Source organism: Microcaecilia unicolor, chromosome 6 (genome assembly GCF_901765095.1).
Source record: "Microcaecilia unicolor chromosome 6, aMicUni1.1, whole genome shotgun sequence".
NCBI lineage: Eukaryota > Metazoa > Chordata > Amphibia > Gymnophiona > Siphonopidae > Microcaecilia > Microcaecilia unicolor.
In genome coordinates, this window is record NC_044036.1 from 11,585,781 (window position 1) to 11,599,072 (window position 13,292).

The 13,292-nt window shown below is 44.1% G+C and overlaps 2 protein-coding genes across 2 annotated transcripts in view; both read right to left on the bottom strand.

Annotated features, from left to right (window-relative positions):
- LOC115471762 (V-type proton ATPase 21 kDa proteolipid subunit-like) overlaps positions 1 to 12,391 on the bottom strand; it is a 98,868-nt gene extending 86,477 nt beyond the window's left edge. Inside the window, exon 1 of the mRNA XM_030205579.1 lies at positions 12,239 to 12,391. Coding sequence (XP_030061439.1) covers positions 12,239 to 12,305 — 67 coding nt within the window. The 5' untranslated portion in view covers positions 12,306 to 12,391. The remainder of the gene's footprint in view (positions 1 to 12,238) is intronic.
- Positions 9,807 to 13,292, bottom strand: part of LOC115471728 (riboflavin-binding protein-like) — a 62,261-nt gene continuing 58,775 nt past the window's right edge. Inside the window, exon 8 of the transcript XR_003942406.1 lies at positions 9,807 to 9,825. The gene's annotated coding sequence lies outside the window, so the exon portion shown is untranslated. The remainder of the gene's footprint in view (positions 9,826 to 13,292) is intronic.

Genomic DNA, 13,292 nt, shown 5'->3' on the forward strand with positions numbered 1-13,292 from the left:
TTTTTTTAAATGAAGGACGTGAAAGTATTACATCTTGGGGGAGGGGTGAGGAGGAAAGCGGTGGGGTATCCGGATACTGGGAGTTAGGGCCACGGGGGTACATAGACCTTTGAAAGCCTTAAGGAACCCAAAGTGTGGGAAGGAGGAGGAAAAGGAGGGGTGGGAACGGAGTTAGGGGCATTAGGAACAGGGGAGGGGGCCCTGTCACACACTCTCATTCTCACACACACACTATCACACAGACAGTCTCACTCTGTCACACACCCGCACATTCACTCTGGCTCTCTCTCTCTCAAACATACACACTCCCAGGAAAACCTTGCTAGCGCCCATTTCATTCGTTCCAGAAACGGGCCTTTTTTACTAGTTTAACATATAGCTGAGGGGCCAAGTGCAGATATATACATGGGGATAAGATGCATTGTACAGAGTCAGTTGTAAGCCGCATTGAGCCTTCCATGAGTGGGAAAGCGCGGGGTACAAATGTAACAAAATTAATTAAATTAAATAAATGGGTGGCAAAACTAAAGGCAAGTTCTTTGTACAATTAAACAACATATAAGGAACTGGTTTAAAGTTACAGTGTGGGTAGCAAGCTAACCCAGGTGCAGACTGGGTGTACAGTCAGTCACCCTACGTATTAAAGGCTTGGGAGAAGAGCCAGGCTTTTACCTGCTTCCTGAAGTAGAGGTAGTCTCAAGTTATATAAAAGCCCTCTGGGAGTACACTGCAGAGAATGGGGGCTACTCCTGAGAAGGCTCATACAATTTCCTTTGATGAGGGGACAGATAGCGATGATCCTTGAGAGGATCTTAGAAGTTTCAACGGTGTGTAAAGAGCCAACTTATTCTTTAAGTACTCTCGCCCATTTTGACTGAGGGCCTTGAAAATCAGAGTTTTCAATTTAGCCCTGTAAGGCTCTGGTAGCCAGAGTAGTGTTTGCAGGAGGGGTGTGACGTGATCATTTCACAGGCATGCAGGAAAGATGGCAACAAGCATGCAGTCTGTAGTTAGTTGTACACTCTCCTAGGAGCTGAAATGACTGAGGTTTAGGAAGGCAGCTTGCAGGTGATGAATGATCTATCACTTAAGATTTCTCATTAGGGATGTGTGAAAGTAAGCCAGGCTGTGGCTGGAGCTTTCCTGTCCCTCATCTCCATGCAATTTTTAAACAGCTTGATAGGACACAAAGTTGTTAATTAAATCTCCACCAGCACATCAGACCTATTGGTTCTGGGCCAAGTCTCTGTTTACCAAAACTCTGGTATGACTCCTGATGTGGGATTGATGAGGAATGAACTAAAACTCAGGCAGGTCCAGCTAGCTTTACCCAGCGCAGGATATGAAACCCAAAACCTGTATACACAACAAAGCCCCAGGAACGTCTGGCCATATCCAGAACACGTCTTTCAGACCAAAGAAGAGACTGTCAACCCTGGCTTTTTATTTACAAAATGAACCTTGTTTTATGCAGTGTTTATAGATTACACTGGAAAAAAAAACCCCAACAAGAAAAGGTGCTGAGAAATAGAGCTGACAAGTTGGGGAGAGGGCTGGCGAGGACAGCAAGTATGAAGGTGATCAATAAATTCATTATCCAAATTATCAAATTCAAAGTGATGCACCTTAGGAAGAATAATCCGAATCATAATTGCCCGATGCTAGGGTCCACCTTAGGAATTATCACCCAAGAAAAAGATCTGGGTGTCATTGTAGACAATAAGCTGAAATCTTCTGTCCAGTGTGCGGTGGCAGCCAAAAATGCAAAAAGGATGCTAGGAATTATTAGGAAAAGGATGGTAAATAAGACCAAGAATATTATAATGCCTCTGTATCTTTCCACGGTGCAACCTCACCTTGAGTATTTCGTTCAATTCTGGTTGCCGTATCTCAAAAAAGATATAGCAGAATTAGAAAAGGTTCAAAGAAGAGCGACCAAAATGATAGAGAGGATGGAACTCCTCTCATATGAGGAAAGGCTAAAGAGGTTTGGGCACTTCAGCCTGGAAAAGAGATGGCTGAGGGGGGATATGATTGAGGTCTATAAAATCCTGAGTGGTGTAGAATGGGTAAAAGTGAATTGATTTTTCACTCTTCAAAAAGTACAAAGACCAGGAGACTCTCAATGAAGTTACACGGGAATACTTTTAAAACAAATAGGAGGAAATATTTTTTCACTCAAACAATAGTTAAGCTCTGGAACTCGTTGCCAGAGGATGTGGTTAACAGCAGTTAGCGTATCTGGGTTTAAAAGGTTTGGACAAGTTCCTGGAGGAAAAGTCCACAGTCTGTTATTGAGATAGATATGGAAGAAGATACTGCTTACTATGGGATTGGTAGAATGGAATGGTGCTAATTGGGTTTCTGCCAGGTACTTGTGACCTGAATTGGCCACTGTTGCAAGCAGGTTACTGGACCACTGGTCTGACCCAGTACAGATATTCTTATGTAATAGGGGGCTGTGCTGGGAAGCCCCACCATTTCCAAACTGGACAAGTACAGCTCCTTCCTTTCCCATAAGTAGAAAGAGATCACAGAGGAAGCATGAACATCGGCATGCTGTACTCTCCACCCCCCAATAACACTTAAGAAGCAGCCACACTACCCCATATGCTACACACTTCTTTATTCAGCGGCTGACTCTAGAGGGTCATGTTCAAGCCATGGCTGTGTCAGTAGCCCACTTGAGGTCAGCCTCCACTCAGGAGATTTGCAGAACTGCAATGTGGTCATCAGTCCATACATTCACATCTAACTACTGTTTGGAACAAGATTCCCAATGTGACAGTTTGGCCAAACAATTCTACAGAATCTATTTGGGGTCTACAACTCCATCTCCCTAGGCCCTTAGCTTGTTGAAGGCCTCAATCATTGTTTTCCCCTTTTATTTTTGAATAACCTGATAGCTAGAGTTTCCCATAGGTGTTAATGTGATGTCCTGCTTGTCCTATGAGAAAGAAAAGTTACTCACCTGTAGCAGGTGTACTCCGAGGACAGCAGGACACATTCCCATCCCACCCTCCTCACCTATGAGTTGTATTCTATTAGCTTTCTAATAGACTGGCTGGTTCCATGCAGTCTCAGCAGGTGGAAGGAAGACACAGGTGCAGTAGAGCTCTCACAAGCTCCTGTAAAAGAAGCTGGGGATGTTCCCATGCCAAGCTCCATTGGATAATGTCACCCGTATGTGAGAATATGCTGTCCTGCTTATGCTCAGAGAACACTTGTTCTTAAGGTCTTCAGTATAAATGCTGTTGAGGTCAGCACCTGACCACCAGTGCAGCAGCCTTTACAAAAGCCAGTTTGGTGCGACAGGAATGATTCTACTGCTGCCTCGACTCTTGTTAGGATTAAGGGCTAGATGCATCAACCAAACGTTAAAAAACCTAAATCGTAAAAGTGCTTAAAGAATTTGAAACAACGAAGAATGCACAAAAAAAAACAGCTCAGAAATGTTCGGTGCAGTATTGAAAAGTACAATGTATCATACGTTCGCAATCCCCGTGGTTAATTGGCCCCTTAAGCATGCGCAGAGCAGCCAAGCGTTATGCTGGCTGCTCTGAGCATGCCACAAACGTATTAAACCTACGTAGGTTGCTTACGTCAGACTGGGGCGTGCGAGGGGGGGGGGGGATCGCGACCCGCAAGCCTTTTAGCTCTCTGATCTAGCAGGAGAGTGCAGTTGAAGATAACTCTAAAAAGAACGACCCTCGTAAACCCCCTTTTGTAACAAAAGACCTCTTTGCAGCTTGTTTACAGTACTGGGAAAATTGGCTTCAGGGGACAGCAGAGAGTGTTAATTTTCAAAGCTGTGGGAGAAGGAGAGAGAGACAGGATTTTTAAGCTGCGGGGAGAAGCAGTATGTTTCGTTTTGTAGTGATGCAGGGGGAAGCGGAGAGCCACGTGTTTGTATCTCACTTTTCTTTTTAAACATGCCGGCTTGGATTTTTATGGTGCAGGGGGCAGCGGGGAGATGACAGCTCAGGCCTTAACGACAGGTCTGAGCTCACGTAAAATTTCTGACGGTAAATGATTCGTTGCAATCGTGGGTATGGTTAGTGCATTCCAAATTGTCCACATTTCAATGGTAGTTTCTCGTTTGCATTCTGTTTTCGTTAGCTGCTTGCTCCGTAGGAAAAAGGCCTTTAATGCATGCAAGGGTTAGGAATTTCCTTCCTTAAAGGGTTGTTAGAGGGTCGTTAAGGTTTAGTGCATCTAGCCCTAAGTGTCTAGGACCCTGAGACACAGAGTACGGAGCTATGGCCTACAGCTGGAAGCTACAGCAGCTCTCTTCCTTGACTTTAACAGTCCCACAGCTTTTGATTGACACCAGATCTTTGGAAGGGCTCACTTGCTTAGCATCCTTGTGAAGAGGGAGCACAACAATGCTCTAACCCTTGGCCCAAGATAGTTTAAAAATTCTGGGCATATGCTGTCATAACCTGTGGCAGTGCGGAGGTCTAAAGCACTCAAGCACTTTAATTCTACAGTCAAAAACGGCTTCACGTAAAGAAAAGTTCAAACTCCAAAAGAGTTTACCACCAAGTCATGGGCTTGGCACTTCATAGTCTTATTCAGAAGTGCTCAGATTATCTCATCTGGAAAGACCACCAAGTGTTTCTCCAAACCAACAGAGAAGGATCCAGCTTTTCAACTGGAATGAGTGAAGTCAAGCTGTTCCACTGCTGTTTCCAATCTAGATGGCTACTACTACTACTACTTGACATTTCTATAGCGCTACTAGGGTTACGCAGTGCTGTACAGTTTAACAAAGATTCAAATAAGTTGTCTGCAACAGTGGTGTTGCCACTATCTCTGTACTGTTTTAAGCGTGCAACATTTTCTGCTTCAAAGCACTGCATTGGGTCAGGTGCAGCTACAGAGCACACATTACCACACCAGCTAACCTAACACACACAGCAGCAAAAAGTATCAATTAAGCTCAAGTAATTGAACTATATCCACCGATTACAGAAAGCCATCGGCCAAGATTACATCTAGAAAAAGAAATTTGTCAAGCATAGCACAGGTATCAGAAAAAGGATTTCAGTACAGAGTAGTACATTTGAAACAGCAATTCCAATTGGTAGTGTTCCCTGTCCTGCTCAGGATTAGAAAGAGACAACTGGATTACTGGATTTCAATTATTGGCTTTTTCAAACCTGAGCTTAAGATGAGTTATATTTCAGGTTCATTAGGTTTATTCCCACTTCAGAGAGCTTACAGTCTAACACTCAGTTACTAATGTGAGCTGTCAATATTAACATGCATTACATAAAATGAGACCTGCAACAAACTAAAACTAGCTGGGCTGTCAGGAAGTATTTTTTCAAAATGTCAGAAAGTATTTTTTCACGGAGAGAGAGTAGTGGATGCTTGGAATGCCCTCCCGCGGGAGGTGGTGGAAATGAAAACAGTAACGGAATTCAAACATGCGTGGGATAAGCATAAAGGAATCCTGTGCCGAAGGAATGGATCCTCAGGAGCTTAGTCAAGATCGGGAGGCTGGGCTGGAGGTTGGGAGGCGGGGATAGTGCTGGGCAGACTTATACGGTCTGTGCCAGAGCCGGTGGTGGGAAGCGGGACTGGTGGTTGGGAGGCGGGGATAGTGCTGGACAGACTTGTACGGTCTGTGCCAGAGCCGGGGTTGGGAGGCAGGGCTGGGGAGGTGAGGATAGTGCTGGGCAGACTTCTATGGTCTGTGCCTGTGCCAGAGCCGGTGGTTGGAAAGCGGGGCTGGTGGCTGGGGATAGTGCTGGGCAGATTTATACGGTCTGTGCCCTGAAGAGCACAGGTACAAATCAAAGTAGGGTATACACAAAAAGCAGCAAATATGAGTTATCTTGTTGGGCAGACTGGATGGACCGTGCAGGTCTTTTTCTGCCGTCATCTACTATGTTACTATGTAAGCACCCAGGGGCAATGATAGACTTAAAACTATACCTTAAATTTAACTTGCATTAAAAATTTAAAAATATATATATTTCATATATACAAAGAAATGTTGCTAAATGGTTAGAAAAAGAATGAAAAAAAAATATTACCAAAGAAAATGCCATTAATTTATTTTATTTTTATTACATTTGTACCCCGTGCTTTCCCACTCATGGCAGGCTCAATGCGGTGGGCAATGGAGGGTTAAGTGACTTGCCCAGAGTCACAAGGAGCTGCCTGTGCCTGAGGTAGGAATTGAACTCAGTTCCCCAGGACCAAAGTCCACCACCCTAACCACTAGGCCACTCCTCCACATTTCAGCCTCCTGTTTCCCTTATTACTCATTAATTCTGCAGCATTCAAATTATTCATGTATCTTTATTGTGAGATGCTATGTAAAATAAATAAATACAAAGACCTCACTGAACTGAACCCACCATTCTTTCTTCTTCAACAAGTTTATGCTGCAGGAAACAATATTTCACAAGACTGGAAGTACATGATTTCACAAACAGACTAATTTAGTGAAGATACCCAACGCTCTTAACAGAACTAAGTCCTCCCCCCCCCCCCCCCCCCCCCGGATGCTAACAAATGACTTCTATCAATTGGAAATTATACCACCACTTACATTTTCCATTCCTATTTATTAACACACACATCACCACACTCAACACTACACAGTGAATGTTCCTGGAAAATAAGAGACATCTTCAGAAGATCAAGTATCATAGTCACAAGTGCAGAGAAAAGGGAACTGGGGGAAAAAACACTTATATTAGAAGGGATTCAGTGATTACAAGCATCCCTGCTTAAAAATATCCTCTCATTACTGTTTGCAAGTGAAGGAAAACAAAAAACAATTTAAAAAGAGCCTTATTGACAGTAATCTACACAAAGGTAAGAAGATATCTAAGAATTCTTTACAGTGCTTGATGGCACCTAAGGAGTAATAAAGCGGAGGAGTCACCTAGCTGTTACAGCGACAGACTGATAACTAGGGAACGGGGGGCTCAACTCCTGTTTTGGTCCCACTGATGCTCATTCTAACCCCGAGGAAGCTACCTAACTTTCCGTTTCCTCAGGTACAAACTTAAGGCTAGATTTACTAAAAGGCACTACGTTACACACTAACATTAAGTGCAGGTAAAATGGGACCAATTTACTATTAACAGTCATTAATGACATTAGCACATTTTAGTAGTTAGCCCTTTGACTGTAAGCCCCAGAAAAGGGAAATACCTATCATACATAATGTAGCTCACCATGAGCTTGATTTTGATTTGATTCTACACCTCTCCACCATAGGCATCACAGCAATTTACAACATAAAAATACAGAATCTAGTAAGGTAATTCAAAATAAATAATTCAACTTTCACAAATAATCAATGGGGAAGTGAAATTTTAAGGATCTGACTAGAAAAATATTTAGAACCATGTGCAAAGTTGGTCCAGTGGCATCTGCCGCAGCTCTGCCAGCTATGACTACTACTACTTAACATTTCTAGAGCGCTACTAGGGTTACGCAGCGCTGTACAAATTAACGAATAAGGACGGTCCCTGCTCAGAAGAGCTTACAATCTAAAGGACGAAATGTCAAGTTGGGGTATAGACTTGTGAATGCTAATTCTACAGCACTGGCTGCCCAGTGAGATCCAGTCGTTTAGCACATCTCTAGCGAAAGGGAATCCCAGCCTTTGCACACCAGTAATAAACACAATCCTTAACTGTCAAATCCAATATACCCTGGTTTATAACGGAAAACGATACCTACCATGGTGTTTCCAAATAAGTTTGGCTTGAATGTACCACCAGACACCAACCAGTAGGTTTCAATGTGTGCTTTAGCAGCTCCTTACTAAAGACTGCTCCACACATTACTAAATTGTAAAGGAAAATTATAGCACAATCCCATGTAACAGCAAGTGAAGTCCTAACGTGCTCAATTCTGAGATAGAAACTAAAAAAAAAAAAGAGTAAGAGGTCAAACTTAACACATCTCTTCTTCTCTCTGATTCCCTATTGTGTTCGTACCACATGAACCTTATTCTATATTATTATTAATTACATTTGTACCCCGCGCTTTCCCACACATAGCAGGTTCAATGCGGCTTACATAGTAAATAGAATTACAAAGTCTTGAAGGAGAGTATTACAAGTTGTAGTAAACATCACTCTGTAATTGTTCATAACGGAACAGGCGATCGCCTTTACGGTACTATGTAAGCCATACTGAGCCTGCAAATAGGTGGAAAAATGCGGGATACAAATGTAACAAATCAAATCAGTAAATAAATAAAGAACAAACACCTGCCAACTTTTCTTCGATAACACAGAAGTAAACGCAAAAGAATGCATGAAACTGATCGAACTCTTTAAGCCCCCAATAAAAGCCATTATTGAGGTTACAATTGTGTAGCAAAAGAGTTTTCCAATGCAAGGGTCCACTTGGGCATTCTTAGAGGGAAGCTTCCAGCCCTCCTTTCCGGTTTACAGCTGTTATTTTCTGGCAGCGTTTAGTACAAGAACCGTATGCCTGGAATAAACTTCCTGAGCCGGTAAGCCAAGCCTCATCTCTGGCCATCTTCAAATCTAGGCTAAAAACCCACCTCTTCGATGCTGCTTTTAACACCTAAACCTTCAACTGTGCCCTATCCCTTACTTGTCCTGTTTGTCTGTCCTAATTAGATTGTAATCTCTGTAGAGCAGGGACTGTCTCTTCATGTTCAATTGTACAGCGCTGCGTACGTCTAGTAGCGGTATAGAAATGATAAGTAGTAGCAGTAATAGTAGTAGTAGTAGGCTCAAGTTACTCTGCAAATAAAATAGCCACGAGATATCACCTCGACTTACAGCCAAGGGCCAGTACCCTATATCCATCTATACCCACAGGGTGTGCAAGCCCCATCTCATCCTTGCATCCAACCCAGCGCACGTTCTAAGCTAAAAGCCCACCTTTTTGATGCTGCTTTTAACTCCTAACCCTTATTTTATCATCCTCACTTTAATATTCCCTTATCTCTTGTTTGTCCTGTTTGTCTGTACTAATCAGATTGTAAGCTCTGTGGAGCAGGGACTGTCTCTTCATGTTCAAGTGTACAGTGCTCATACGTCTAGTAGCGCTATAGAAATGATAAGTAGTAGTAGTTGGGATTCTGCACAGAATGTTGCTACTCTTTGGTATTCCGGAATCTTGCTACTCTTTGGGATTCCGGAATCTTGCTACTCTTTGGGATTCCAGAATCTTGCTACCCTTTGTCCTTATCTCTGATTTGTCCTGTTTGTCTGTCCTAATTAGATTGTAAGCTCTGTGGAGCAGGGACTGTCTCTTCATGTTCAGGTGTACAGCGCTGCGTACATCTAGTAGCACTAAGTAGTAGTAGTAGTAGTCTTTGGGATTCCGGAATCTTGCTACTCTTTGGGATTCTGTAATCTTGCTACTCTTTGGGATTCTGTAATCTTGCTACTCTTTGGGATTCCGGAATCTTGCTACCCTTTGTCCTTATCCCTTATTTGTCCTGTTTGTCTGTCCTAATTAGATTGTAAGCTCTGTGGAGCAGGGACTGTCTCTTCATGTTAAAGTGTACAGCACTGCGTATGTCTAGTAGCGCTACAGAAATGATAAGTAGTAGTAGTAGTAGTCGTTGGGATTTTGGAATGTTGCTACTCTTTGGGATTTTGGAATGTTGATACTCTTTGGGATTCTGCACAGAATGTTGTTACTCTTTGGGATTCCGCACGGAATCTTGCTACTCTTTGTCCTTATCTCTTGTTTGTCCTGTTTGTCTGTCCTAATTAGATTGTAAGCTCTGTGGAGCAGGGACTGTCTCTTCATGTTCAGGTGTACAGCGCTGCGTACGTCTAGTAGCACTAAGTAGTAGTAGTAGTAGTCTTTGGGATTCCGGAATCTTGCTACTCTTTGGGATTCTGTAATCTTGCTACTCTTTGGGATTCCGGAACCTTGCTACTCTTTGTCCTTATCTCTTGTTTGTTCTGTTTGTCTGTCCTAATTCGATTGTAAGCTCTGTTGAGCAGGGACTGTCTCTCCATGTTCAAGTGTACAGCGCTGCGTACGTCTAGTAGCGCTATAGAAATGATAAGTAGTAGTAGTAGTCTTTGGGATTCTGGAATTTTGCTATTAGTTGGGTTCCGGAATCTTGCTACTCTTTGGGATTCTGCACAGAATATTGCTACTGTGGGATTCCGGAATCTTGCTACTCGTTGGGATTCTGCATGGAATGTTGCTACTCTTTGGGATTCCAGAATCTTGCTACTCTTTGGGATTCCGGAATCTTGCTACTCTTTGTCCTTATCTCTTGTTTGTCCTGTTTGTCTGTCCTAATTAGATTTACGCTCTGTCGAGCAGGGACTGTCTCTTCATGTTCAAGTGTACAGCGCTGCGTACGTCTAGTAGCGCTATAGAAATGATAAGTAGTAGTAGTCTTTGGGATTCTGGAATCTTGCTACTCTTTGGGATTCCGGAATCTTGTTACTCTTTGTCCTTATCTCTTATTTGTCCTGTTTGTCTGTCCTAATTAGATTGTAAGCTCTGCTGAGCAGGGACTGTCTCTTCATGTTCAAGTGTACAGCGCTGCGTACGTCTAGTAGCGCTATAGAAATGATAAGTAGTAGTAGTCTTTGGGATTCTGGAATCTTGCTACTCTTTGGGATTCCAGAATCTTGCTACTCTTTGTCCTTATCCCTTACTTGTCCTGTTTGTCTGTCCTAATTAGATTGTAAGCTCTGCTGAGCAGGGACTGTCTCTTCATGTTCAAGTGTACAGCGCTGCGTACGTCTAGTAGCGCTATAGAAATGATAAGTAGTAGTAGTCTTTGGGATTCTGGAATCTTGCTACTCTTTGGGATTCCAGAATCTTGCTACTCGTTGGGATTCTGCACAGAATCTTGCTACTATAGGATTCCAGAATCTTGCTACTCGTTGGGATTCTGCACAGAATCTTGCTACTGTGGGATTCCGGAATCTTGCTACCCTTTGTCCTTATCCCTTATTTGTCCTGTTTATCTGTCCTAATTAGATTGTAAGCTCTGTCGAGCAGGGACTGTCTCTTCATGTTCAAGTGTACAGCGCTGCGTACGTCTAGTAGCGCTATAGAAATGATAAGTAGTAGTAGTAGTCTTTGGGATTCTGGAATTTTGCTATTAGTTGGGTTCCGGAATCTTGCTACTCTTTGGGATTCTGCACAGAATATTGCTACTGTGGGATTCCGGAATCTTGCTACTCGTTGGGATTCTGCATGGAATGTTGCTACTCTTTGGGATTCTGGAATCTTGCTACTCTTTGGGATTCTGCACAGAATGTTGCTACTCTTTGGGATTCCGGAATGTTGCTACTCTTTGGGATTCTGCACAGAATGTTGCTACTCTTTGGGATTCCGCACGGAATCTTGCTACTCTTTGGGGTTCTGGAATCTTGCTACTCTTTGTCCTTATCCCTTATTTGTCCTGTTTGTCTGTCCTAATTAGATTGTAAGCTCTGTCGAGCAGGGACTGTCTCTTCATATTCAAGTGTACAGCGCTGCGTACGTCTAGTAGCGCTATAGAAATGATAAGTAGTAGTAGTAGTCTTGGGATTCCGGAATCTTGCTACTCTCTGGGATTCTGCACAGAATCTTGCTACTGTGGGATTCCGGAATCTTGCTACTCTTTGTCCTTATCTCTTGTTTGTCCTGTCTGTCTGTCCTAATTAGATTGTAAGCTCTGTTGAGCAGGGACTGTCTCTTCATATTCAAGTGTACAGCGCTGCGTACGTCTAGTAGCGCTATAGAAATGATAAGTAGTAGTAGTCTTTGGGATTCTGGAATCTTGCTACTCTTTGGGATTCTGCACAGAATGTTGCTACTCTTTGGGATTCCGGAATGTTGCTACTCTCTGGGATTCTGCACAGAATCTTGCTACTGTGGGATTCCGGAATCTTGCTACTCTTTGGGATTATGCACAGAATCTTGCTACTGTGGGATTCCGGAATCTTGCTACTCTTTGGGATTCCGGAATCTTGCTACTCTTTGTCCTTATCCCTTATTTGTCCTGTTTGTCTGTCCTAATTAGATTGTAAGCTCTGCCGAGCAGGGACTGTCTCTTCATGTTCAAGTGTACAGCGCTGCGTATGTCTAGTGGCGCTATAGAAATGATAAGTAGCAGCAGTAGAAAACCCCCATTTCTGATTTTTTTTAACCTTGAGCACCTTGAAAAACAAGGTCTCTCTCTCTCCACAGCGGCGAAACGAGGCTACGAGGGGAAAGGCAGGCCTGACAGTAACCCGAGACCCCGGTCGAATGCCCTTACCCACGATCAGCAGGGTGCTCCAGAAGGCCAGGGTGACCCCGGAGTAGAGCATCAGGTGTCCGTTCATGGCTGGGCAGGAAACCGGCGGCCACTTCCTCCGGACTCGCTCGCTCACTGACTGACGGACTGGCCACAGCCGCAGCGCTTCCGGAAGGGGAGGGGCAGGGCGGCTCGCGCGCCAGTCGCCTGACAGGAGTGACGCGCGGACGCCGTGACGTAACCAGGAGGCGGGATGACGTCAAAGCGTTGAAGCCACGTAGGTTAGTTTTCCTTTCCTCTTTCCCCAGCGCACCGGAGCCGTCATCTAGTCCACTCCAAACCAACCTATCAACTACTACTTGACATTTCTAAAGCGCTACTAGGGTTACGCAGCGCCCTTGCTCCATTCTTTATTGTTGGTAGCATTTTTATTTCATTCTCACGTAATGTTTTCAAGCAGAGGAAGTGTTGCTTTCATCGGCTATAGGCATTCCCTGTATGCGTGCACAGATGTTTTCACCATAGTAAAAGGTCACCAAAACAGACATCATGTTTATGAGAATCTCAATCAGGTACTTAACAATCAGACTCACTATGTATAAGTACAACTTAAAAAAAACATTAATGAGGTTGAAACTGGGAGCATTTAACATCCCCCCCCCCCTCCCCCGGTACCTACATCAAAAGAAAAGATGGCATGTGGGCAAGGTTGCCAGGTGGAAAATTTTTTTCCCACCCAAACCAGCCTAAATCCAGCCCAAAACCCGCCCAAACTCAAACCCCGCCCCTGACACCCCCACCCCCGCGTCATCAACCCCGCCCCCGTCGTCATCGGCCCCGCCTCCCTCGTCATCGGCCCGCCTCCCCCGTCATTGGCCCCGCCCATAACGTCACTAACCCTGCCCAAAACGTAACTAACCCCGCCCCCCCGCTGCCGAAAAAACCGCCTGAAAACCGCCCAAAAGAAAAAAAAGAAGCCCAAAAAACCGCAACCCGCCGCGGGCAAAAATTGCCCGCGGCGGGTCGCGGAAAACCACCCAATTGGCCGGTAAAACCGCCCACCTGGCAACACTGG